Source organism: Enoplosus armatus, chromosome 3 (genome assembly GCF_043641665.1).
Source record: "Enoplosus armatus isolate fEnoArm2 chromosome 3, fEnoArm2.hap1, whole genome shotgun sequence".
Classification (NCBI taxonomy): domain Eukaryota; kingdom Metazoa; phylum Chordata; class Actinopteri; order Centrarchiformes; family Enoplosidae; genus Enoplosus; species Enoplosus armatus.
Window position 1 is genome coordinate 5,562,330 of NC_092182.1, and position 26,981 is coordinate 5,589,310.

General features: G+C 43.0%; 3 protein-coding genes across 5 annotated transcripts; all 3 read right to left on the reverse strand.

Annotated features, from left to right (window-relative positions):
• Positions 1-1,175: 1,175 nt before the first annotated feature.
• Positions 1,176-11,813, reverse strand: grm6b (glutamate receptor, metabotropic 6b). Of its 2 annotated transcripts, none has more exons than XM_070903437.1 (10): positions 11,277-11,813; positions 8,100-8,316; positions 7,191-7,326; positions 6,865-7,019; positions 6,401-6,541; positions 6,106-6,306; positions 5,211-5,350; positions 3,709-4,332; positions 3,316-3,627; positions 1,176-1,415 (listed from the first exon to the last, which is right to left on the reverse strand). In XM_070903437.1, exons 1-10 carry the CDS (start codon positions 11,811-11,813, stop codon positions 1,176-1,178), a joined length of 2,703 nt encoding a protein of 900 aa, XP_070759538.1. The 2 variants fall into 2 exon arrangements, with proteins under 2 accessions (XP_070759538.1, XP_070759537.1); XM_070903436.1 differs by having other exon boundaries at positions 8,097-8,316.
• A 2,188-nt stretch (positions 11,814-14,001) lies between these two features.
• comtb (catechol-O-methyltransferase b) lies at positions 14,002-19,743 on the reverse strand. 2 transcript variants are annotated; one of them, XM_070902702.1, is made up of 6 exons: positions 19,662-19,743; positions 18,377-18,548; positions 15,176-15,293; positions 14,872-15,065; positions 14,653-14,784; positions 14,002-14,573 (listed from the first exon to the last, which is right to left on the reverse strand). In XM_070902702.1, the coding sequence occupies exons 2-6, from the start codon at positions 18,545-18,547 to the stop codon at positions 14,394-14,396; spliced, it is 795 nt and encodes a 264-aa protein (XP_070758803.1). In that variant the 5' UTR covers position 18,548; positions 19,662-19,743; the 3' UTR covers positions 14,002-14,393. The 2 variants fall into 2 exon arrangements, with proteins under 2 accessions (XP_070758803.1, XP_070758804.1); XM_070902703.1 differs by lacking the exon at positions 19,662-19,743 and adding an exon at positions 18,684-18,701.
• Positions 19,744-20,534: 791 nt separating this feature from the next.
• On the reverse strand, positions 20,535-26,349 carry LOC139282601 (SRSF protein kinase 3-like). Its single transcript, XM_070902388.1, has 14 exons — positions 26,148-26,349; positions 25,960-26,068; positions 25,769-25,856; positions 25,379-25,466; positions 25,082-25,188; positions 24,775-24,940; positions 24,537-24,562; positions 24,364-24,420; positions 23,064-23,421; positions 22,790-22,887; positions 21,341-21,448; positions 21,161-21,230; positions 20,912-21,004; positions 20,535-20,719 (listed from the first exon to the last, which is right to left on the reverse strand). Exons 1-14 carry the CDS (start codon positions 26,347-26,349, stop codon positions 20,535-20,537), a joined length of 1,755 nt encoding a protein of 584 aa, XP_070758489.1.
• Positions 26,350-26,981: the final 632 nt, after the last annotated feature.

Below are 26,981 nucleotides of genomic sequence, written 5' to 3' on the forward strand. Positions count from 1 at the left end.
GTTATTTAAAAACACCTTCAGTAAAACCTGAGTTGAACATTGTGATCAAGTAACGAAAAGTACACTGCAAATTATATACTGGCAGATAAGGGACTGTTAATTTTAGGAGATAGCTCCTGTTAAATGACTTCTTATGTTTGCAGAAATGAGAGCTTGTAGTCATTAGAGGACCTTTTATCATGGCACAAAATCATCAGTCAAATACAAGTGATGGCGTGAAACTCTCTGACAAGGTTCCCATGCATGAACATAGTCTATGATTTTGGCATGTTGCTGTACAGACTGGTCTTCTAAGAGATTGCTTGATATTTTTGACAATATGGGGAAATGCCCAACATTGTTTTCCACTGTGGAGAAGTAAAAGTACCAGGTACAACATAAGTATCCTGTTCGCGATCACTTGTATCCTGTTTGTACCAATTTACACAATGAAAACCAGCTTGTATCACAATAACTGCATACATAACTCTAACTTAAATAAAATGCTTTGTTGCATCAGTGATTGGATGTTGAATGATTAATTACACCTTCCCAGGGGGACTTCATCAGAAATAGTAACAGGACATGGTGGTGAAAAAAAAATTTTTTTTTCCTTTTTTTTTTTTTTAAAGCTACTTCCTTCCAGAGCAATCAATTTCAAAACATTCATGTATACATAAAACACACCATGCAGTGCTTTTGGAGCCCGTAACAATAACGCTTCATGGACCCCTCAGGATTCCACATACATGTACATCTTCCTGTGGGGCAAAGGTCGCATTTAGGCTTTCTTTTTTATCTTAAAAAGCATTTCCCAGGGAAAGTTTAAACTAACAATACTTCCTTGTCAAGTTGAGGTGTACATGTGGATGTTACAAAAAAAGAGAAGAAGTCTTCCACGTTGCAGTCCATTCAGGACGGCTCAACCTCCTTCCAGTTCTTAAGTGTACTAAAAAGTTGTCCATTTTCAGGGTGAGCATCTCTGTTTCCTTTTTGTGCTTCATTCCAGGTTTAGTAGATCTGAGTTTTCTAAGTAAGTGTGAGAAGAAACAACATCCAGGAACGTCTTCGCTGGTGTTTCAATCCGTAGTAAAAGGGGAGAAAAGAGTAAATGCTGATTTTTCACCAATCGTCAGCCATCTCAGTGCGGGCTTCTGATGTTAGGTGATGAAAGCGTGTTCCCGTCTTCATGTGTCTCACTGTGATCTGTCCGGCTCGATCTTGGACTCCCCGTTCTGTTTGTCGTTGGACTTCTGGGACAGGTGCGTGGACACGGTGGCCGCCTGCACCACGGCTTTGAAGCTGCGCTTTCTCTTCTGGACGTTCTGCTCCGGGTGGAAGATGATGACGTAGACCTTGGGGATGTAGAGCATGCCCAGGGACACGGTGGCGCTCAGGCTCATGGACACTGTCAGGGTGGTGGTCTGGATGAACATCTGCAACGGAGACATGGCAGGTCAGAAAGATCCCTGTACATGCACCTGTGGTTACAGTTACTGAGGAAATTATCAATTCATTTCTGTTCCTTTCTTAGAATTCTTTGAGTGTCCGTCAGTGTGCAGTTAATTATTCATTCTATCATCTTGCACATGTTCAAGAATACACTATTTGTCATCTCATAGGTTGTCACGATGCAGTCTTTACAATTTTCATCTCAAGGCACAGGAGGCAGTGTTTTTCCCCCTGATGAATTATTTATGAGCTGGTATATGTAGTCAGGAAAGGAGGCTCTATTTATGGGCTTTGACCACATCTACCCCTTCCCTGTTCTTCCTCTTATCACAAATCCAACATATAATAATGAGAAGTGACTACTCCTGAGATCTGCCTCCAATAAATTATGAACTCATTATTCGAGCAAACTGTACTGGTCATAAATAAATCAGTCTATATGTGCCATAAATAAGATATATTTGTGCCATAAATAAGTCATAAATTGTACACCGTCCTTGGCAGCAGCACATCCTGGCATCTCACAGGCTGATGTCCATGTCTACAGTTTCTTCTATCATCTCCGTTCGGCTCCTCTCAGTGACCTCTGGTCAGTTTCTAAAAAGGAGCCGTGGTGATTTATGAGCGCAGAGTGGATTGTATTCATGTGCTTTGGCCCGAGGCGGGCAGGGAGACAGTGAGTGGTTCTTCCATATGTAAATACAGACGTCAAGCAGGTAAATCACCTCCTCCTACACGAGGCCTTCCACATGATGGGAGGATAACGGCCACTACTTCCACGAGCCAGACAAAACTTAGCGTCTATATTTAGCTCTTTTTCTAAGTGATGATTAATTGAATGGGATGGCTGGATTGGTCAACGAGGGGTCCCTGCCATCCCTCAGCTCATCTGACCTCCTTTCTTTCCCTCTCTCCCTTTTCTTAATTCACTTCATTTCCATTCGGAGGAGGTGAAAAGACTTTGAAAGCACCTCGGGCTTTAATTGTTTCAGCCTGACTGATTCATAATATGGCTCTCTATTAGTCAAAGCATATCTCTGTTTTTCAAATATTCCCCCAACAGTCTCGTACTTTGTGACGGCAGAAATAGCCCACAAGCTAAATTAAACTCTCAGTACAGTGGAGGCAGGATGTCCTGCGAGTACAGCAGGAAGCAAACACGATATGACAGGCAGCAAACTCACGTTTCACTTTGACCATCTGAGGGATTCATTTACTCTCTTACTATTAGTGTGTGTTATTGTGCATTGCATCATTTTGATTCACTTCATTATTCAAAATAATCCCATTAATGCATAGGATCTGCAATAAAGAGCCTTGCAAATGACTAAATCATTTTTTGAAATTAATATCAGATTACTTTGATATTTAATTGTACAACAAAATTTTACAAAATAATCTATTGACCTATCAATTAATAGATTATGCTATAAAGCAAATCATTCTTTCATTAGTTATTGCACATTAAATGCAAAAAAACGTATAATTAAACAAATCAATCAATCACTTTCTGCCATCATCAAACATCAAACTATAAAAATACTCCATTACAAGTAAAAGTATTTTTTATGCAGCACAGTGGCCCCTCTAATAGTATTTATATTATATTATTAGATAATTATGACTAATGCATGAATGTGTACGCAGCATTTTAATGGTTTAACTGGCTGAGGTGGAGCTACTGTTGGGCAGCTCAGTCTGTAAACACATCATATTTTAGAAGGTCATGTGTTGTATGCAAAATCTTGATCTTCAAAGTAAATTTCAGCAGCATAAAGTATAAAGTATAAAGCAGCCTACATTAAAGTACTCAAGTAAAGTACAGTTACCTCCAATCCCAGGAAAAGGGACAAGTCAGGCCTATAAAAATGTTCCATTTCCCACCTTCTCAGTAGACTGCGCTGTGCCGAAGAAGATGGGAACAAAGGCCAGCCAGACGATGCAGGTGGTGTACATGGTGAAGCCGATGGGTTTGGCCTCGTTGAAGGTCTCAGGAACTCCCCTGCTCTTGATGGCGTACACCGTGCAGGTGATCATCAGTACGATACTGTAGCTCAGACACAACATGAGGGACAGGTCGGACATGTCGCACTTCAGGACTCCGCGGGCGAACTCCGGGTTCGGGGGCTTCTGCTCCTCGTAGTCGATGATGGTGTGGGGGGGCATCACACCAAACCAGATGAACACCCCGAGTAGCTGCAGAGAACAGAGCATCAGTTGAGAGTGCTACAAAGGATCTATGTAAAGTGTGTGTGTGTGAAGCATCCACATCCATACCTGCACTGAGATGAGTATAAAGGTGATAATCAGCTGAGAGGTGGGGCTGATGAATTTCGGGGGCGTGACCGACTTCTTGCCCTGTTCAAAGATGCGGTAGATCCGGTTGGTCTTGGTGAGCATGGCGGAGTAGCTGATGCACATGCCCAGCCCCAGCAGCAGCCTGCGGAAGGCGCACACGGCCACGCTGGGCTCGGCTATCATGAGGAAGGTGATGAGGTAGATGAGGAAGATGCCCGTCAGCAACACGTAGCTGAGCTCTCTGCCGGAGGCCCGGACAATGGGCGTGTCATTGAAGCGGATGAAGGTGGCGATGACTCCCGTGGTGGCCAGGATGCCCAGGATGGCCAGGAAGACAGGGATGATGGCCCAGGGAGAGCTCCACTCCAGCTTGATGATGGGCGTGGGCCGGCAGCCTGTGCGGTTCTTCAGGGGCCTCATGTCGAAGGGGCACATGTCACAGGAGAACTCATCGAGCAGGTACTGGTAGCCGTCGCAGAGCTCACAGTGCCAGCAGCATGGAACGCCCTTCACCATCTTTTTCCTCTCTCCGGACTCGCAGGGGAAACTGCACACTGACTCGGGGATCTTACGGTCACCACCTGACCACTGCATCTCGTCCGACTGAGGTGGACGTACAAACACACAAACATCGCCTTACTATGCTTGAAGTGTAATGAATTTCAGATTGAGCCCGATTTTAGCCACAAAGTGGTCTCCAGAACAGACTCTAAAGTCTGCATCTTCCATCCATCAGCGGCTCCATATTTTTCTTTTATTCTTATTACTTCTTAGTAGAATTACAAAGCGAAAAACGGCCTTTCTCTGTCTCTCTTGAGGACAGCGTCGTCTTTTTTGAATAAACCTGTCAATGGATAAAACCAACCAGGGGTTCCATGTTCACATTTAGTGTGAGCAAGTCAATTGATCTATGCAGTGTGAGCATAAAAATGGCAGGTTCTGGTTGTGCAGGACGTGTAACATGAGTTAGCACTACGTAAAAGACTAATAAAAACGCTCAGTGTCTGCCCAGCTATAGAGGAACCCCAATCTAAGAGATGAAAGAACATGACACATTGATGAAATCACTGGGAATAGTTCGACATTTGGGGGAAATGTGCTCATCTGCTTTCTTGCCAAGAGACAGCTGAGAAGATCAATACCTCTGTCATGTCTGTATGCTAACTATTTAGCTAGATAGCTAGAGCCAGGAGCTGGTTAACGTAGCTTAGCATGGCTTTTGCTAATTCCAGGAGGTTCTTGCACCTGGCCAGGAACTAGTCCGACACATAACCCTCCGTAAAACAACAACGTTACACTTTGGTTTTTCTACAGATTAAACAATCAAATTCCAGTCTTTATGCTAAGCTAAGCTAACTGGCTGCTGCATCTAGATACATAGTTATCCTACAGGCTCGAGACTGGTATCAATCTTCTCAAAATGTTGCAGAAGTTGTACCTCAAACGGAGCAAAATAATAGTTACGTTTAGATAATATTTACATTGAGTCGGAGGTGGTTTGTCCACTGGCCGATAACCTTGTAGCCAGGGTTGCTGACATTAGACAGTTGGTACTGGAAGATGTCATAACGTCCAGGAGCGTCTCCATTCTCATTGAACATCACTCCAGTTCCTGCGCTGCCTGTTTGATGGAGACAGAGTTTTAATGGCCTGTGCACTATCAAAAAAGCAAAAAAGTGATTCACAGGGGATGAGGAATTCAAGCTCTCTAAGCTGGAGACATGCACCCCCATCTTCAGTGGCGGGGAAAACACCCACATGCTGTTGAATACAGCTTGTGTTTGCTTTCTTCAGTCTTGTGCAATCAAGTGAATGCTGAGTGCAGGATGCTCTTTAGTGAAGGCTCTCCTCCTCGCGTACAGTCTTTCAGTGCACTCTGCTCTGTTGCCCTAACGTGATTGAATGTTCCTCTCAGGTCCCTGCAGGCGCTCAATCAGAAAATCTTCCATACAAGCCAAGGTCATCCAGCATAAGGAGAGCGGTAAATAGGATGCTTTCATAGAACACTTTTTTCTTTCTTTCTCCAAACTGTGACTTTTTTATGAAAGATGAGAATGAAAAGCGAGAGCGTTGTGTATAGGGAAGAGCGAGGAGGCAGCCCTAGGGAGGGGACGTGCTTTGAAGAAATGTGCTGTATTCTGTAGCTAGGTACATTAGCAGAAACATCTCAAGGCTTCCGTCTTCAAGCTGACCTTCCTTCTACTGTTTTCTTTTTTTAAATGTGCTTCTTTTCAAACCTTCTGCAGTGATGGAGCGGCGACGGTTTTACCAACATAAATCTCCTATCACTTACTTATTTTTTTCAATCTAAATCATCACACATTGCATGAGAAAGGAGAGAAAAACAAGACACAGATTGAAAGTCAAAAAGCTCACCGTTGAAGTTGACAGAGCGAATGTACTGGAGGAGCATCCGTCCTTCCACAGGGTCCATCTTCTCGCAGACACCCATGGAGCCAGGACACAGGTCCAGGTGCATGCTGTGTAAGGCGTGGGCCATGGCGTACACCGCATCAATCACAAACTGCACCTTGCCCTCCTGTTCGTACTGAGAGTCTCGACTGATTCTTTCCTCACCTGGCAGACGGCGAAAGGGGAAATGATGCAAACTGCTCACAAACACACGACACGATACATCCCTTCCCCGTGTGTTAAACTGCAGCCTGCTCACCTGTGCATTTCCTTCTACCAAGTTCATACTTTATGCCAGGGCGGGTTAGTTTGCACTTAAAGTCGTCCTCCCAGAATTCTGCAAACCACATGTTTCTTCTGTTGTTTTCTAGAGATCTTGAAGTGAAGTACTGGTCGAACCCTGAATCATTTCACAAACCAAGACTGTTTCATAAAAATGTCATGCATGCTTTGAAACCACAGCACTCGGATTGATATCAGTATTTCAATAATCATATATCAAAAAAAAGAACTTTTGCACAATGAAATATGGCTATGACTCAATTTACCCAATTTTTAGTGACGGGAAGGAAATATCCTAGACTTATCTAACATCATTCATTTCCTTTATTTGTTGGATTGGTATTAGACTCATCCATCAACGTCATATGTCACAGGCTATTGTAGATATTCTTATTGCATCCAGAGTTAGATGTAATATTTTATTTAATACATTTGCCCTACCATCAATAGAGGCTCTCTTGGGCAGGATGGTGACAGCGCCCTCAGCCACATCCTCCTGGTCTTGAATGGGGGAGTTTTTGGCCCCCCAACTGTCGGAGCCAACAAACAGGAAGTGGCCTGTGAGGTTGGCCTTTTTGGCAGTCTGCAACACCCGCCTGAAAGAGGACAGATTATACTTCATCGCACACTTTCTACTGTACTCCTCTGCAAGCGTGATTATCAAACGGGAGACTTGACAATTAAATATAAAACAGCATTCTTGTGCACATTTTATCATCTGGCCGATTTCCTTTCTCTAATATGACGTCCAGCAGAGCTTGACTCACTTGATGTCGTCCTCGTTGGCAAAGATGATGACCCCGCGAGCATTAGAGGTCTCCATCAGTCTCTTGATGATCTTCTCAAACTCCCCTGGTCTGGGCTCTCTGGGAATCTTTATGGACTGAGCAATGCACAGCCCCCCTGTGCCAGAGACATTAGAAATATGTTGGCATTGCTGTACGTGCCCTCACTGCATAGTAAAATAATTATGTAAATTTCTAATAATAAATATCATAACCGAAACCTTAAAAAGAATATAATAGATTACAAAGAGCTGCAGCTGATGGGAATGTCAGGTTTGCATGAATTTGGTCATAAACCAAAATACTGAACGAAATGAAATTTTAACCTGATGATGGCACTAGATGAAAAGTCAGGATTTACTGCAATTCGTTTAGAGGGGAATGTGAATGTTTGTACCAAATTGTATGGCAGTTCATCAAATAGTTACTGAGGCATTTTACTCAAAACCACAAATGTAAACCTCATGGTGGCACAAGGGGGGATCACCAAATTCATTATGATACATCCTCTCGGGATCATGAATGTCTACAGAATTTAATGGCATCCATCCAATAGTTGTCGAGATATTTCCGTTTGGACCAAAGTGTTGGACTACCAGTTTGGCTGGACTACACGCTGGTATTGCGCTGAACTGTCCTACATTGTCAATTACTGATGTACAGCATGTGTATTATTTTTGATAATATGAAATATGAACTCTAGTAACATCATTTGAGCTTTTAAACCCATATGAGGAGGTGACTTCTGTTTGCCCTTTTAGTTCTTGTGTATTAAAGGATTTTTGTTTCCTATTTTAGTCTTTTAATGAGTGAGAACAACACGGCTTGATAAATGAGTAATCCCTTGTTGCCACAGCAGTGACTTCACATTCATACAGCCAGATACACAACCTGCTTCTCTGGATATCTGGAGGAAGGCGTCAACGCCGCTCTCTCCATAGTTGCCCTCAGAGGCCAGCGTGGAGACGTAGTTCCAGCCCATGGCTTTGACTATGTCCACCATGGCCTGGGCCTGGTAGGAGTCCGGAGGCACCACGCGGGAAAAGAACTCGTAGCGGCTGTTGTCGCTCAGCTCCGGGGCAGTGGAGGCATAGCTGATCTGGGGGATCTGAGAGACAAAGATGGGTCAGTGACAAAAGGGTCGGGTCAAGTGGAAATCATGAGCATTAGGCCAATATGTGATACCAAAGACAGAAGAGGCAGAAGAACCATGTCAGAGGATGATGCACCACTTACTCACAGACAAAACCTTAACAGGGTCTAAATGGAGGCCTTCCACATTAATACTGACTAGTCGTAGTGGATTAAAATCCCAAAATTGGACTATCATAGAGAGCATTCATCTCTTGAACAGCCTGTGTTCTCAGTAATTCTCAGAACTGAGGCAACTTCACAGTGCGATCTGCCCAGAGCTGGTCTGTGCTGAGGTTATAGCCAACGTCACAGTGAAATACAGATGGTAGGAACCACAGCTGTAAAAGCATTTGTTTGGAGAAAAAAATGGATGAGAAGATTAATTTACTGGTGTGCTACTTCTTTAATGACACAGTTTGGGTCGACAGTCTCAACCCTGACCCTGCTAATGCCGGTCCCCCAGCATGGCTTATCGTCGGGCCCTCTGGAGGGGACGAGGAAAGAAAGGTAGACACAAGGGGTAGTGAAGGGAGAAGGAGAGAGGAGCGAGAGAACCATTTCACAGATTATCTGGAAGGATTATAGGGGTTTTAGTCAAATTACGTTAAGCACAGAGGGAGAGACAGAGATCAAGAGACTAGGAAAAGGCTAGCATTTCTCAGCTGTAAGCCATACAATATATTTAATTCTGATGCAGCTTCAATTTGCCGCTGTGTGTTCGCCCCGTCAAGCTCACATTTAATGGCCATGTTACAGACCACATCCTCAACCCTCAACCAGGGGTGAACTTTACCCCCCCACCACCCAAAAAAAAAAGTCACTTCCGTCACTGTGCTTGGCAAGTCTGGTGAGTGACCTATACATCAGTGTCCCGCGGGGTCAGTGTCAGTGACTGATTCAACTGTTTGCATACAAATTTGTAATGAACAAGGCAACACATAATCCTCCCCAAATTAATCCCACAGAAGCATCTGCACCAATTCACCTTCTAAAATCAATGAGCGGTATCAGTAACACAAGTATCCACTTACAGTCCAGCATCAGTAAGTGACTGAAACCGGCCGAGATGTTCCAGGATCCGAGCCAAGGCAATACGACTGTGGTTTAGCCCTGACCTAATTGTCTGATTAAACTTAACTCAACGCTGAACAGAAGCGTGTGCAGTTTACAAGAAAAAAAGATGTTATGACAAGCATTAGACAACGATCAAATGTTCAGTCAAAGTATAAAATGTGCCTCGAAAGGTTCAGGGAAATTCAATAGAAAGGTGAAAGGTTGACTGGAGGTCTTTTTAGCTGCACAGTCTGCAGTTGCTTATTCAGATTACGGACAGCGCATTGATGATACTAAATACATTATTATATATATTATCATAAATAGGCCTACAACTAATAATTATTTCATTATGTTAATATATGGATTTCTTTTTGTCTAAAACATAGTGAAAAATGTCCATTGCGATTTTGTCTGAGCAGTGGTCTAAAACAACAAAGATATGCAGTTTGCAGTGATGTAAAAGAGAGAAAAGCAGCAAATTCTCAGATTTGAAATGCTCGAATAATGATCTGTAAATAATATGAATGAAGCTAATCGATTAATCAGCTAAGCGTTTCAGCCCTAAATGGTACTTTCTGCTGTCTATGCTGTTATTTAACAAGCAGTAAAATATAAAACTTGATGAATTGCAAGAGAGATAGACTACTGACTATAAAAAATGACCTACACCTACAGTTTTCACTTACTGCAACAACAAAAAAAGATCCAACATGATAACAGTGTGTGCGGTAGATGCTGAAACATCTCCTGCTCGGGCTGAGAGCAGATGTTCAGTGAATAGTGAACATCAGTCTAGAAGCATCCACGGTCCGGAGAGAGCAGCACATATGGACAGTAGGAGGAAACGCACCATTTAGCTAAATCTACTCCACACCGTCCAGGCCAAGTTGCTGTTATCCCACAACCAATGTCATCCCGCTGCCCTGATGCTCTATTTTCAGCCCAGGGTCCTGAGCTGCTGAGAGGGGCTTAGTGGAGGTTGGGATCTATAATGTAGTTAACATCTGCCCTGTGTGCAAGCTGCCCTTCCTTGGCTCTCAACTCAGCATCCTCACTATGAAAAATAATGTAGCATCCAGCGTGAGTAGAAATGCTTGATTTCAGTTTTTTTTTTGTTAAACTAATTTGGCCAATTTGACCCAGGCCGGTGTTTATTTTTAGACGTTGCTAGATTTCTGGCAGGCTATGTCGGTAAGTCGATCAGACCATGGCATAATGTGGGATTTACACAGATTCAATGTCCCACCACTGCTATAAGCAGTGTAATCAATTATGAAAAGGTCAATTGTCTGTCAATAAAAAAACTACAATGAACACATAACACGGATTAGCATGCGGAGGCCTCCCATGACAATGGATTCACAATCCTGTGAAGTGTACCATACCAATATATATGTATCAATACAGAAACACGTTCGTTTCAAATGACTTTTTTCAAGATCACATCAGATTAAATATGTGCCGAATATGTGTCAATGGAGCAGCAATGAGGTGACATTTTTATTAGATTTGAGGAGTACTCTTAATTAGGTTTGTAATCATCTTAACCACTCAACCACCAGGATGCCCCAAGTGTGCAGTTATCCAGTAATTCAAAGAAAAAATAAAAATGAGAGAAAATATAATTAAAGAAAAAATCCTGATTTGGTGTAACTTTTTTTTTCATCTTGGGACCGCTCAGATTTATCTGGGGGCCGATTGGGGGATCCCAACCACTGCTTTAACTCATATGCCCCTACTTCCTGCTTTGTAAATAGATAGAAGATAAATCAGTGAGATAATGGCTTTCACCTTTACTCACCTCATCAGCGTACTTTTCAGTGACCTTTCAATGACCTTTCAGTGTTTCCTGAATAGATGTAGTGATGGAAAACTCACCGCAAACAGTCGAAGCACATTGGCCACCATGATGGACACGGAGCTGCCGGACGCCCCGATCACCCCGACAACCCTCTCTGGTTTGGGGATGATGGGAGGCTCTCCGTTTGAGCAGCGCACGTCTGAGGTGTCCTTCTGGATGAGGGCCTGGACAAAGGTGAGCGACTGCTCCAGGGCGTAGGTGTCTCTGGAGCAGGTGTCCAGGATCCGGGCCCCGAGAGTGATGTTAGGCAGCAGGTCCGGGTCGCTGTTGATCTGGTCCAAGGCGTACAGCATGGCCTCCAATCGATGGATCCCCTTCTCTCTCTTGACCTCCCCACAGGGCACCCCGGCGGGTCCCCGAGAGTGCACAGGGAACAGCCCGCCCAGGGTGATGTCGCCCTCGATTTTGATGGACTGGGGCTGGGTGCCCTCCTGGGCCCACGAGCCCGGGCTGATACCCACCAGCAGCACCCACATCAGCTGAAGCCATGTTTGGTATCTGGAAAGCGAACCGAGCCAGCTGCACTGATGGGATGAGCGGGCCTCTGATGTCATGATGATGACCAGCAGAGGTACTGACATCACCAGGCCACTCCCTCTACCTTTGACACCTGAGGGCAGTCAGAGGGGGGGCTTTAAAGTCAGACCATCATCTCATCATAATTACAGTAGATATCCTTTCCAGAGTCTCAGCCTTCTGTCCGATAAGAAGAAGGCTACAAACTGCCGATTACCTGCATGGATCTTTATGTTCCTCTTAAGTTTAGCCATCAGTTTTAAATCTGAATAAATTCTTTCTTCCACAATGAGGAACCGCATCACTTTATATTCTGTATTTTGTTTGCTCTATCCCATGAGTGAAGGTATGTCACTAAAATATTCAAATACAACATGCAATTTTAAATCGTTACAACACAAAATGAAAAATTCTGGATCATTTATTTACATTGCCTTTCCTTGACAGGTTTGGTATCTTTGGGAATCTTGAATAGAATTTCAAGGTTTTTGTATTTTTTCAGTTCATTGGGCTTTTTGAACATTGCCTTTAGGCACAACATGACATTGTAATTGTAGACAGGCCAATGGATCCATGTTGTTAAGGAGGTAAAACGATACCGTGATCAGGTAACAAAATGCATAAATGGAGAGAGGCCACTAGAAGATCTTTAAAAATGCATGAAATTTTTTCGACTCATTATCTGATTTATATTCTGACATGACAAGCTACAATCTGAGAAAGACTCAAAGACTAAATGGCTATATGCAGTATGTATACACCACAAAAAGCTGTATCTGAGGAGAAGATTTTTAGACAGGACGTGCAGGATGACACACAAAGCGAACATTGGAAGCTTTTATCACGGAGAGCTGAGAGCCGCTGATGGAAAACACTATAAATTTTGCAAAACAGAAAACACCAACTGAAGCTTCGCAGCATTTCATGCTCCAAAAGTTGGAGCAGTTTAATTTTATCTGCATGAGGATCATCGACGGAATACACAGCAAACCATTGAGCTAAAAGATCCCATAGAGTGAAAAAATGATGTGTAATGTATATAGTGTAAATATATTTTATGTTTCCAGGCAGAATTTGGACAAGAGAATATATTCATTATGGGGTAACTTGATTTAGTTGACATCCAAATGTCTAATATGAATTAAGCCTTAAAAATGCATTCTTACAGATTTAACTTTTTTCAAGTTGCATTCCATACTTATGTTCATACATGCATATTCATGCTGCTAAATCTTTCTTTTTTTTGTAGTCTTGTGAAGTTGGATTCATGTAAATTAGTTAAAAAGAGCACAATGTGAATCTGCAAGAATCTAAGCTGCATGAAGCACACAACTGTTGCAGACAATTTTCCCCCTTTTGAAAATATCATTACAGGCAAAGTGCAAGTAGAGAAATGTCTCCTCTTACCTGCCCATTCTTCATTGACCAGCCTTGATTTTGTCCATCACACGAGCTCTTCCAAACGGGCCTCCATCCGCGGTCCAAAATGTGATTATGTGTCTAGAGGCAAGGCTCTCCTCTCCTCACCAAAAGTAAATCCTCTATCATCTCAGACAGCCGCTGTGCACTCTCAGAAATAACCAGACCACACTGAAAAAACAATGGTCTGAAAAAGAAAAAGAAAAGAAAAAGAAGTAGTAGCTGTGATTTATGAAGACAGAATGGAAACACTGACTTCTGAGGCTCCAGGCTGGACTATCATGGCAGAATCAGGGAAAAGTGGAGGAGAAAGCGCAACATTACAACAGTGAGATTCTACAAATCACTGCCAAATCCCTTAAAAGCTCTCTCTCTCTCTCGTTCTTTTTCCTCTGCGTGCATCTCTGTCCAGGCACTCCCCCCCTCACTCTCTCTCTCTCTCTCCCTCTCTCTCTCTCTGTTGAACCCTCTCCTTGCTCGTTCTCTCAGCGCACTAATGGCCACAGATTGGGATTATCATGCAGGCGTCTGTGAAGAAAGCACTAGGTGGACGAGCCCATTTCTTTTTTTTCTTTTTTTTTTTTTTTTCATACAGCTGAACCAAATGCAGAGCCCTCCCCCCCACCATCACCAGCAGCATGATGGAGCTCTGTCACTTTGAGAGATTAGATAAGCAGCGATTTGATTCATACTCTCTATCTCTCTCTCTCTCACACACACACACACACACACACTCACTCTATTTCCACACCTGTCAATGCTGGCACAGTGGTGGAGAATATCAGAGCAGAAAGAAACCACAGAATGCAGCTGCTGGATTAGATTTATTATTGATTTGAGTCAATGCTCAGGGAAAAGCAGCCCCTGGATCAGTTTGCAGCTCATCATCTGTCAATTAGACGAACATCACGAGTATCACTACTGCCGCCTACTGTACCAATACAGACATCTCAAGTCACTCAAGAGTGCAGCAAGTGTTGAGACTTCCATCATGTGGTGTTACAGAAATTAAGCACACAATACAAACTATTTGTTTTCCCTTCACATGTTACGTTTATTTTCTAGTTAACACATTTCATTCATGACATATTAGAAAAACAGATTTAACACCTGATTTTAAGTCTGCTCAGTGAACCCAAGACAGCAGATGTCTGAGGTTTACTAGTACCTGTGTAAAACATGACACTTTCTGTTAAAAACTACCCTAAGAAGACAGACTTCTCCAAGCCATCCTCCACTTTGGTGTACTCCAGGTGAGATTTGAAGTACTGGCTTTCGTATCGCGGGCTGCTGCGGATGTATTCCAGGTAGTCGGGAGTTCCAGGGCAGATGACGTTGTCTGCCAGCAGGACGCTGCCTTTCCTCAGGAGGCCGCACTCCTGATGACAAAGCAAAGAGGGCGTCAAGACAGAAAAAAATCAAACTGAGTTTGATTAGTGTAAAATGAGCGGGACTTGCCTCCATCAGTTTTGTGTCAGGGAGGTACCGATCCTTCCAGTGGTCCAGGAAAACCAGATCAAATGTTTTCATCCCAAATTGCTCATTCATTTTGGGGATCCAGTCACCAGACGCTCCTTCAACCAACTGGACCTGGAAAGCAGAAACACACTGTCTTCTGACCTGTACACACTCTGCAAATGACTAGTTTCCAGTTTGCGTGCAGACAAGTGACTTTACCTTTTCCTGTAACCCCGCCCAAGCAATGACTTGACGAGCTATTGCAGCAAAGTGGGGGTTAAATTCAAGAGTGATGAGCTTGGCGTGGGGGGGGAGCAGGCTGGCGATCCGCACCGTGGAGTAGCCACAGTAGGTTCCCAGCTCCAACACAGTGGCTGGGTTTACCTCGGACACCACTGAGTCAAGAATACAGCCTATGGCCAAAAGAAATAAACAAATAAAATACATACCAAAAACACGCAGCTGGGTCAAGTAAGGTAATGATTTTACACATGAGAGCACGCAGTCGTATAATGAGAAATACCTTTCTCATCCCCCACGTTCATGGCCCACTCCTTGTGTCTGCAGAACTGATCGATGGCTTTGACCACGCTGCGAGGGTCTCCTCTGGTGGCGTTCTTCTGTACTGCACCCAGGAGCCGCTGAAGGCAGGGGGGAAAAAGTACCACTTTAGAAGAGGGGGTTTTTGTAATAGGTGTCATTAATTATTCATTCATTATTGCTTTAATAGTTGATTAATAATCATACATAAATTAACTCCTGGGTTGCCAGGTTGTGACCACATATATTTTATAATAGAAGTCCCATTTGTTGGTCTTTGTCAAATTCTCCAAATTTGGGATTTTGCTATGAAGATTCAACAGAATATCATTAAGGGGCAATAATACTGTATATAAAGCATACATCCCTTCCACATCTTAACTGTCACCCAAACCCTGCTGGTCAAATAAACCAACACTTGGTCTTCCACGGGCAAATACATAAAAACCTTCATCAAAGACATTCTGTCTCACATCCTTCTCGTGTGCTTAAAGTAGACTAGGCTGAAGGCAAAATGTCACCAGCTGTGATTCCAGTGTGTGGCTACCTCTCTACTTGCACTGATGTTTGTATCAGCACCTGTCCCACTGAGGTTTGTGTGAACTACCTTTTAATGAAAGTGTAATCAAACAGCACACTCGAGGCAAAAGGTTGGATGGACAACGCACAAGTGCCAATCATCTTTTCGCTTTAATGTCAGTAATAGTGTAAAGTATTCCATTGGTTTTTACATGTTTCATAGATCATCGTGTTATTGTCCATAAAGGTACAGGGGCATCACCGGATGAATGTTGTGGTGTACATGCTGTAAAAACAAGGGTGGACACAGTTTCTGTCAATATGGAACATAGTCAAGAGTATGTGTGTATATTTTTTGGATGTAAGTCTTAAAATAAGAATTAAGAAAATAAGTTAAAAGCAAGCATAAATAAAGTGCAAGAGATATATATTGAGAGACGGTGTTATTGTTATTGTCCAGTTGCACCCATAATCATGGGAAAACATGCACCCAATTTCACCTCAGAAAACTATTACATGGCAAACTGTGTGGTGCTAATGTTAAAGGGTACAGTATATTTACTGAACATTCGGTGCATTTGGTTCCTCGTGAAGTTTGCTTCAGGATGTCGGCTGTAAGGAACCCTGCCCACAAATATAAATCCAAGTATAAAATGTAAAGTTAAGCTGTGTAAAATTTCTGCTGTTAGTATCTTTTCATGTACTAAGCCACATGAACACATTGTGATCAAAAGACAACATGGCCTGAAGCCATGGCCCTAATTAATTAGCACAAAGAAAATAAGGAGCTCCTCACAGGAAACAATGAACAATGAACAATTGCATGCATGCCTATTGTGCGTATGAGTGTATGCCGGTGCCACTTGCTGGGTCTGATGTAACTATATGAAAGGTCAAGTAGTTAATAAAAATGATATATGTTATCTGCCTCTCTGTTTTACAGTGTATACTTTATATATGTATGTGGTATTTTGTTCTCTTGGTGCTGTTCACTGACAGATATAAAATGTTCATATTTTAACTTCAGTTCTTGACCTGCGTCTTCAGCAGTCAGTAATTTAACTTCAGTATGTTAAAGGCTTTTGGCTCGTCATAGCAGGGGAAGGGGTATCTGATAACATTAGGGATGGCCCTGTTACAGTAAAGCGTCAGTAGGGCAGAGTGCATCTACTGAGTGGTATTAGTTACACCCGTGAAAGGTGTATTGTTTCATGTTCAATCTATTCTGAACTGCACTAGACTTGTTTTCTTAAAGCAAAGAGGATCTGGATAAAAACTAATACACTTTTTTTTTTTACAGTGAAGTTCAACAATGTCCTCAATGTGGAACAAGGTGTGATTTCTAAAATGGCAGATTTAGTAAAGATTTAGTTTTTACTTGGTGACACTGTTACATTCATGTATTGAGATCATTAATTTTAGCCATGCTAGTGGCGTGGCTCTATGGATGCCAATGTCGGTGTGTTGGTTTGGTTCACCACTTTGGTCCAGACTGAAATATCTATATAATAACTAATAACTACTGGATGGATTGCCATGAAATCTTGTAAAGACATTCATGGTCCCCAGAGAATGAAGCCTACTGACTTTGGTGATCCCCTGACATTTCCTGTAGCGCCACCATTAGGCCAATATTTTAATGTCTCTAATACTTTGGTTTATGATCAAATACCTACAAAGCTAATGACATTCCAATCATCCTCAGCTGTACTTTGTGTTTAGTGCTAATTAGCTAATGTTAGCATGCTGTCTCATCTTAAGATGGCAACATGGTTAAAAAAAAAAGAAAAAATGATACCTGCTGAACATGCTAGCATTGTCATTTTGAGCATGTTAGCATGCTGACATTTATCCTGGGAACAAGACGAATCTGCAGGCTGATGTTTTATTTGCTCTGGCAGACGCGTCTGGCCCCCCTCCCATCCAGACAGATTTCCATCCGGCCTGATTCAGGTCGGGCCAATCACAACCGTTTATCTGATATGGGGCGGGTTTAAACCTCGTTGAGGCTTAAGAACCAAGATGGCTGCTGCTGATGTGGAACATTCTGAATCAGCTATCACGTCAGCATTAAACAGCCGTCTGAATCATGTCATGCCAAATGTCTGTGTATTCTGTTGAATTAGAAGCCATAGGAATTGGATGTTGGAACTAGCTACCTATTCTAGCAGCCTACCGCTACGTAACACGTTTCGTTGCTCTGATTGGTTGTAGCGTCCAGAGGCAGTTTGATAACGGCCCTTGGAAATCAAAAATGAACTGAGAGGTTCCAGACTAATTTGCATTTGTGAATTGGATTGGCGATGCCAGGCTAGCTGACAATAGCATTTCGTTCAAAGCACTGCCGTGCCTGAATACACTCTCACAGAGCTGCTAGCATAGACTCTTGCTCTTAGTGTTTAGTTATAAATCATTAAAAGGTCCATTTATTTGTATTAGAGCATTTATAAAAATGTACTACTTGCATGTAGAAGTACACACATGTAGTGGTATTGACATTTGACCTACAGTGTGTGTATCAGGCCACTTTTTTTATTTTCTGTCAGCCTAAATGTCACCATCACTCAGTCTCCTCTTCTCGCAGGACCACATCACACCAATCTGTCCATTAGTGTGCAGGAGGGCTGCTCTTGTAAGAGGTGAATACTGTATACTGAAGGCTCACCTGGGGACGCGTGGACTGGGTCAGCGTGTCCAGCATCCGCTCCACAATGACATCGTGCCAAATGAGCGCCAGTCCTCCATGATACTGCACAGCAGTGGGGATCACCCATCTGTACAGGGCATACAGAAGAGCTGCTCCACCGGTGCAACCGTAAAGAAGGGTCAGCCACATCCTGCAACCAAGACAGAGAGCGTAAACATCAATTCGGCAGGGTTACATGGTGCTGTGTGGTGGAAAGAGGCTGTGATAAATGAGCCATAGTACAATAACAACCCATCTGCATGAGATAAAATGAAAGCTCTCATACCTCCCCTCACTCTACCTCTCCCTTTGTGTAGGGATAATGAGATGGGTGTTTACTATGCAGTGTACAATACTGTCACTGCTCCTGTTTCCATTATCAGCTGCTGCCAGGTCCAAGCTGCACAACCCACACACACACACCTCAATTTGATGATATCACTGTTGGATATCATTTAATATCAACTGCAATAAGCACAATCGCACAACACAGTGTGTTTTTTGTGCCGCTTTCCCACTCTCAGAAGCAATTAGACTGCTCAGATACCTCGAGCACAGATGACTCAGGAAGAACAGAGCAGAAAAGGAGGAGAAAAGCACAGCCAGAATCCTAAACAAGGGGCCCCTTCTGTGGGAATGCAGTGAAGAGCATTGCTGGAAACGGCATTACCTTGCGCTTACAATGCAACTGTGAAAGACCAGTGGTGGTTGAGGTAATTCCTTTTGATTTGGAGTTTGAGTTGCATGGCAACTGGCCGGGGGTTAAGAGCTGTGTCACAAAAGGCAGAGCACCGGGACGTTAACCTTTACTTTGGCTTCATCCTAACATACTCACAACCGAGAGATTCAGAGGCAGAAATGCAGAACAGACTTGCCGTGGCTTGATAAACTCACGCCCAGGTTACATGCTGCCAATACTATCTAACAGAATTCAATCTCTATGCAAATCACATCGTAAAAAGTTAAATTACAGGAGGAACAAGGTTATCAGAATATCCAAAACTCCTTCATTAGTGAAGATATAATACATTATGTGTTGTGGCTTGACTGAGGAGTATCACCAGCAATGTCAGTTTGCCACTAAATCCTCTCACATTTACTATGAGAGCACACACTGTTCAGTTCAAAACAGGAATTAAAACCAGGCTGAGCCATGGTCTCCCTTGAGCAACACAGTAACAAACACTTGTAATCATAGAAAAACAAAGACCTCATGCATTCTTAAAGGGTTTCTCATTAAAATCGAACAGAAAATAGGACTTGCGTGTGTGGGCAGGCGGCGCTCCCTGTCCTCTTCTCACCTTCTCTTGTTGCTGGAGGGAAATCTGTGAGTTTGCTACCAGCCAGACATATGCCTGCGTTAACATGAGGCTAACTCCTCCCTCCTCTTCCTTCCAACCTTCCTCTCGGAGCATGCAAGGAATGCACAACAGTCTCAATGGACACACGCACGCACACACTCAGGGATTGCAAAAGAGGAGGGAGTAATTCCTGCTTGGAATTTAATGATTTTTTTTCAGGATAACTGAGTGCTGTTGCACCAGTAGCAATAGTATTAAGTAACTCATTTCCATTTTGATTACATTTATACCTTTTTCTCCTAAAATGATGTTACGATCACAGACTGCAGTTTTCTGTTTTTAATAACGCAACATATAAACTGCCTTTTTTCTGTGGTTAGTCATCAGGGAAATCCTTCAAGTTGACATTTCTGAGACTGTGTGAGTAAATCCATCTCATTCCTCAGACTGGTCTACCACTTCCTTTTCACGACTCAAACAAGCATTTCTTCAAGGTGAGATCTTCATTTACCTGCCTCAGAAAATAAAATAAAACCAAAGTCAGTTTATTGAAATTCGAGAACTTTCCAGTAAGACAAAACTTCTCTTTTGTCATTGCTGTGCTTGAATTAGATGTGATGGCCATTAAAATACTAAAAGACAGAGCAAACCATCCAGGAAAAGGCTCTTCCTCAGGCTAATTAATATTTATCAAAGCTGCGCTCATGATGCCAGCACCAGACCACTGCTGTATATCCCACAGCTGTCCGAGTCCCATGTCACGTGCAATGTGTCCGAGCCTGCTCCTGGACAGAGAGCCAGTCCACTGGGCTCTGAACGAGACAGGACTGGTGTGCCTAGGAGGCGATCCAGGGGTGTTTCAGACACTGGGCAGCTGTGGCTCTTTCCTCCGGCAGCAGCTCCAACATGGTCAGGAGGAACGAGCTGAACTGGACGGCTTCCTCCCGCGGCCACTCGTACTTATCCAGAAGGATCTCCAACAAGCTCCACGGCTTCAGCTTTGAGATGTGCCGCAGTTGTCCTGCACAGGATAAGAAGTAGCCTACTTTAAGTTATTATTATTAATGAAGCAAAACACTGAATAACTTTTTTAAGCATGACAATATTAAAAGTGTCCGAGTCCATATATCAGATGCAGGCAATGTGGCCATATGATGAGCAAAGAAGCATTTCTAAAGTATTATTGCATTTGTAATAATTTAGGACATTTTACCTTTACTGTTGAAGTATTGTTTGGAATTTCTCCCTGAGAGGGCAAACTGGGATGAAAGGGGTCCCAGCAGCTCAATGATGTGGGCGATGTGATCTGAAAGAACGCAGGCAGGTACTGCATTTAGTTAAATCGCAAATGCCAGAGCAAAAAAAGCATGAGCTCGCAGATTCATCTGGTTGCCAGGCTAATGTTTAGTATGTATTCAGCACATTTAAATCAAGGACAAAAAGGGGCATAGTGCACACAAACCTTCCTCGCGGGAGAATGTGGCTCCTGATTGGGGGTCGAACAGATAGTCCCCAGTGGCCAGCTCGAAAGCCTGAAGCACACATAAAGGAGCACATAAATATGGTTGTGACACATCCAGAAATGGCAGTCCTGAAATGAAACGTATTAAAAAGGAGAGATCTGTGCAGGTGCTCGGCTCACCATGCAGGCGGTGCTCCAGATGTCAGCTGGTGTGTTGTAGTCAGCGCCGATCAGGACCTCCACAGAGCGGTACTGACACGTCTGGATGTCTTCAGTGAAGTGTTTGTGCTGACGACAAGAGAGATGAGATGTTCCACTACTAAATGACCTGCAACTGTGACTACTAACAAAGCTTATTTACTTTTTTACAGACTTTTTACTATGAAGTAAGTGCATATGATATCTTAGCCAACATTATGTTGATATGCAGTGTTATCTCAATAATTATAATATGTAGTATGTACAAAACTAAGCTAATTAAAACAGATTTCAAAAAACAAGACAAAGAGTCTACATGCTAGCCAAGCTAGCGGCTCTGTGAGGCTGCACTTAAGCATAGCTGTTGTTTGAGCTAATGCTGATGCTAAGCAGTTGTAATGTTAACCATGTTCACCATTTTAGTTGAGTGTGTCAGCACAATAACATGTAGATGAGGCTGAGTGAAATGTAAACCAAAGTATTGAAATTCTGACGTGATGAAATTCATCCTGAATGTTTGCTCCAAATGTTTTGGCGATCCATCCACAAGTTGTCAGATATTTCTGCCTGGACCAAATTGCCATCCCTAGAGGCATGCCGCTAGCATGGCTAAAACCTAAAAATGTTTTAAAGTGAACTGACATCGGAGAAAATAACATCATTGTCTGTTTCTCCGACTCTGCCAAATGAAATGAGAAGCATAACCACCACCGCTGGGACTGAAATGTACAAGATTATACTGAATGTCTCTCTCAAGCTATATTTCAATGCAGCCCTGTCTCACTGGAAACATATGGCAGCTGTGTTTTTGACAACTGTGAGGTGTAGAAGCAAAATTATTTTTTTATCCTGGATTTAGGACATATTCACGATAGGCTAAACAGATTTTGACTTTATTTTCACCACTCCTCCAATGTATTTCAACAAATCTTCACTTAGTTTGGTACAGAAGGCACTTTCATAAACCTGAACATAAATTCATAATTTTAATTTGTTGCTGTTTTTTTCCACAGCAGTTTTTCTATCATAGGTTCATAGGTTTATATCATCGGTGTCGTCTTTTTAACGTAATTCATGAACCCAATGAGCAGTTGCAGCTGAATTTAGATGACATATGCACATATCAACTCCAAGCAATCCTGCAACATTTGCAAGCAGGATCAATATGAACAGATATAACTCAAAAGAGTCTGATGCGGGACTCAGGTATTCCCCCAAAATCTTGGCCAATCAGCAATGTGTATTTTGAGGCATAAATAAAGATTCAGATTTTAAAAAATGTTCTATTGTCAGAATAAATGACGGATTATGGAGGATTATGAAGCCATGGAGTAGGTAAGCACTTACAGACCGCTCTCTAGTTTGAAGATGAAACAATTTAATTGTAATTTCATAGATTATCAGGTTTAGTTTTTCTAAATAATCACTCACCACCCAGCAGGCATTTCCCAGGTCAGCTATCTTGATGAGGATTTTATTAGCATTCTGGGGCTTTAGCAGGTCCAAAACTACATTCGAGTCACTGACACCTGAAATACACAAAAGAATGTGACAGCTAAGAAGATCAGAGGTAACATAGGTAATCTAACATACTGTGTAAATATTAGCTCATGTAAACATGCTAACAAAGGTACAGGTACAAGGTACAAGGTTTTTTTGCCAAACTGTAAACATTGAGCTTCCACACAAATGTCATGAGACTGACCACGGGGAGAGGATGGTGACGGTGGAGGCGGCTCTTTGTCTGCAGTCTGATGTAATAACGCTGATCTAGAGCCAGAGACAGGAGCACCTGCGTCGAGGTCTGGCCACGAGCAGATGGAGTCTCTGTGGCTGTGTGGAGTGGAGTCCAGGGCGTCCTCCAACAGCAGGGTCTGTCTCCTTAACGTGAGGTTAGGACCTGTGAGTTTAGGGTGACGGGTGGAGCTGTGGGTGCCGGACGGAGCAGTGACATCAGAGAACGTCACATGAGGTTTGTCTTTTTGCTTGCGGTCAGACGCACTCTCCTGTCCTCGTCGACTCCTGTCTTTCCTCGTCAGACGCTTCATGGGGACCTTGCTGGACTGCGGGGGGTGCAATCAGTCGTGGGGAAACAATCAGAGGTGAGTATAGAGTAAAACGATTCATCCGAAAAGTGCATTAAAAAACAAAAACATTCAACATTCACATATTAAAGAAGCATTATGGACTCTTTGACCTTTCATCAGCTTCTTTTACCAACAAATCTAACACAGTGCAACAGACTGGAATCCTAAAGTAGCATGTTTGAGCCATGCATCCCATCACCAACTTTGATTTTATGCATATTGTCTGCAGTTACTATAGAGTTTTACATGAAATCCATGCATCAGTATCTCAATAATTAATTGTGAAGCAGCTGTTACACTACATGTAAGTTGCAACAACAAGCTATTTTGAAACCATAACAGCAGTTGTTGGAAGGACATCAAAATCTGCAGTTGTGCCTACAAGGGCAGGCAAACCCCACCCCATCCACCCCCCCACCCACTGGTTCCACGCAAGCTAGCAAATTTGAGGTTCACCACAAGCATATGTCACCATGCAAAATGTAATCAAAGACTACTTCAGTGTTTCTACCCCTGACTATACTTATTATGAGATATAAGAGCTGTCTAGTACAAATATATCAGTATTTCTTGTTTTCTTCCCTGGTAATCTCCTCTTCATATATAGATCCCATTTGAATCCAGAATAAAGAAATACTACTTTGCGGTTTTCTTTTTTGCTCAAATTGTTTGTGAAAATGAGTTGTCTTGCTCACATAGCTGTAGGGAGTGGGGTGGCTTTGCTGTAATATTAATGTGTGTCAATTAAGGATTCAAATCTCTTCCTTCTTGAGCGTCACAGTCACGACTATATTAGACAGAATCCACAGAAATCTCAATGCAGTGTGCTCGTCTAGGACTGTAGTCTGCCCTGCCTTTTCATGCAGATATTGTCAAGATGCAATTAAGTGCAAAAGCAAAGCACAACGTCCATCTTACCCACTGCCCAAGAGTGTGGAAAACCCCAGTCAGCTTCCCCAACAAGCTGGACAAACTCTTTGGAAGTCATAGCAGAAACACACACGTCATAACGCAATTGTAACAAAATACAAATGTCCTAATAAAATGAATGAAATAATAATGAACAGAAGAATACATTTCAGGTTGCGCACCTGATTTTCTCTGGGTCCTTTGTTCACTGGCAGGAAGTGAGAACATCAGCAGGGAAAAGATGCACAGAATGTGAAAATAGATAAAAAAAAGGCAACAGCAGCGAACATTTTTCTTGCACTTAATCAAGAACACCTCCATCGGCCTGGTGCTCGCAGATTCCTGTGACACATGTTCCTTTATAATTGAACCTGGACATAAATGTGATATACATGTGGCTGTTAATGCAGCATCACTAACCCGAGGGGCTGGTGAAAGCAGAGGACACTGGCAGCTGCCACAGCTTGGTGTCGGCTGCCAGGTTCTGAATGTAAACCTCGTCCACTCTCAGGAGGATGTTTTCTGGCTTGATGTCCGTGTGGATAATCTTGCATTTAGTGTGCAAGTAATCTAAACCCTGCAGGACCTGTGATAAGGGATGAAGACAGAGTCACTGTCGCTGCACCCCGTGTCAATGACAAATAGAAGATAATCAAAAAGAAAGAGCTCAGTCAGCGGTGAAAGACAGGGAGGATGATTTAAGATGGAATAAAGGGTTGCACAGCACCTGTCTGAGGATGTTCTTGACGCAGGGCAGGGGAAGGCCAGTGTAGTTGGATTTGATGATCCACCTCAGCAGCTGGTGGCCCAGCACCTCCAGAACCATGCACACATCTGGTGAGCGATTAAGGACCTTGTTTCATACTCTGCAGCTTGGATAGTTAGAGTTTTGCGGGTGTTTGGTATCTTTTCGTCTTTAAGTCCTATCACTGTGGTTACACGATGTTTGTAGGCACTGAAAAGCCACACCTGCACCGCAAGCCACAGAGCAGGTGATTAAATCACATGTCTCTGTAAAGGATACGCTCTCCATTCACTCCAGTGATCCTGAAGTCATCAATGAGGTGCACGACTCTCTCACGTTTTGGATCTTTGGGGTCACTGTCCCTTACCTGATGGTCATATAGTGAAAATATTACAATACACTTTGCCTCGCTGTGATAAAATAACTTCTTACCATCTATATATGTGCATATAAAAATAACAAAGTCTTCGCAGATTTTGTGCCACCATTATCAGTCTCACTTCCTGTTCCACGGCCGCCACAGTATTTTCCTTGTGTCACTCACAAACATTAACAACACTCCAGCCAGGTGTACCACTGTAATGTGAGAGTACTCTAAAAGGACTAAAAACTATTGAGTACGCATCTTTTAAAAAGCATCTTAAACAAAAGCAATGTGGTCCCACTGACACATTTCAGAAGTTTGATCTCATCCAGTGCCGTCTCTGTGAATGTCTGAGCACTCTTCACCACCTTCAGAGCCACAAAACGCCTCTTCCTGCATGCAAACAATTATGGCAGTTAGCTACTAGTATGTTTATATCATGTTATATTGTTATTATGTTATATATAAAAAGTCAAAAGGTCAAACCCATACTTACACCATATCCCAACAGAGCCATACAGTAGAGAAGTGACCCCATCCCAACTTTTTAACCACTTGGTAACAGTCGACGAAAATCTCTCCAATCTCCACGGGGTAGTAACCACCTGCAACACAATGTACCGCCTGCATCAAAGAAAAGATCTCAGCCAGTGTGGTGGAGTTTGGTGTTGGGGCGCTGCCTACCAATGCCATAGTCAGCAGGATTCTCCTGTTGCTCATCGTAAGATCCCAGAGGCTCAGGGCAATGAGGAGGGCAGTGGGCAGGTTTGCTGTGCGGGGGGGAAGGTTTGGGACTCCCTGCTGTGTCTGGGGAGGGGCAAGGGCTGGGTTTTGAAGAGCTGGCTGAAAGAAGGGCTGATATAGCAGCAGCATATGAAGATGACATGATTACTGTAAATGGAGTCTGGCGGGTCCGAGCACAGCTGAGGAGGGGCCCAGATGACAGCAGCACTCAGGGAGAGAGCTACAACAAAAATGCATTTGAACACTGTCAGAAATGGAGGGAGTTCCTCAATCATGCTTACATCTCTGATACAAGAGTTCACTAACTGTTTGTCTCCAGCGGCTAGTTTGTGATAGCAGGAGGTTGTCTGCAATGACATTTCAATGGGGCGAGCGAATGTGTATGTTTATTTTTAGCTGGACGAGTGGCATGTCAACGTAAATAGCTCCTGACACTGGCCCAGCTGCAACACAACTCTTCCTGATATTGCATGGACTGCTACAGTGTGGACCCCACAGTTGTAAACATGAACGGCTGGCAATTCAAATTAATTCATGTCCTTTCAAAGGATATCTGGCTAGAGCAATTATTTTGGTAAGACAGTAAACTGAAAAATACAGTCTTTCAGGCGGCCCTGTCCTCAATGAGTGCTACGGTGGGCTTATTTTGTGGTTGTACACTTTGCACACTTGGTGTAATGATACTGATGTCTACAAGAGATCAAGACATGAAAAATGGAAAAATGCCAAGTGTTACCAGTACTTCAAAATAAAAGTTTAAAATGTGGACCGGCT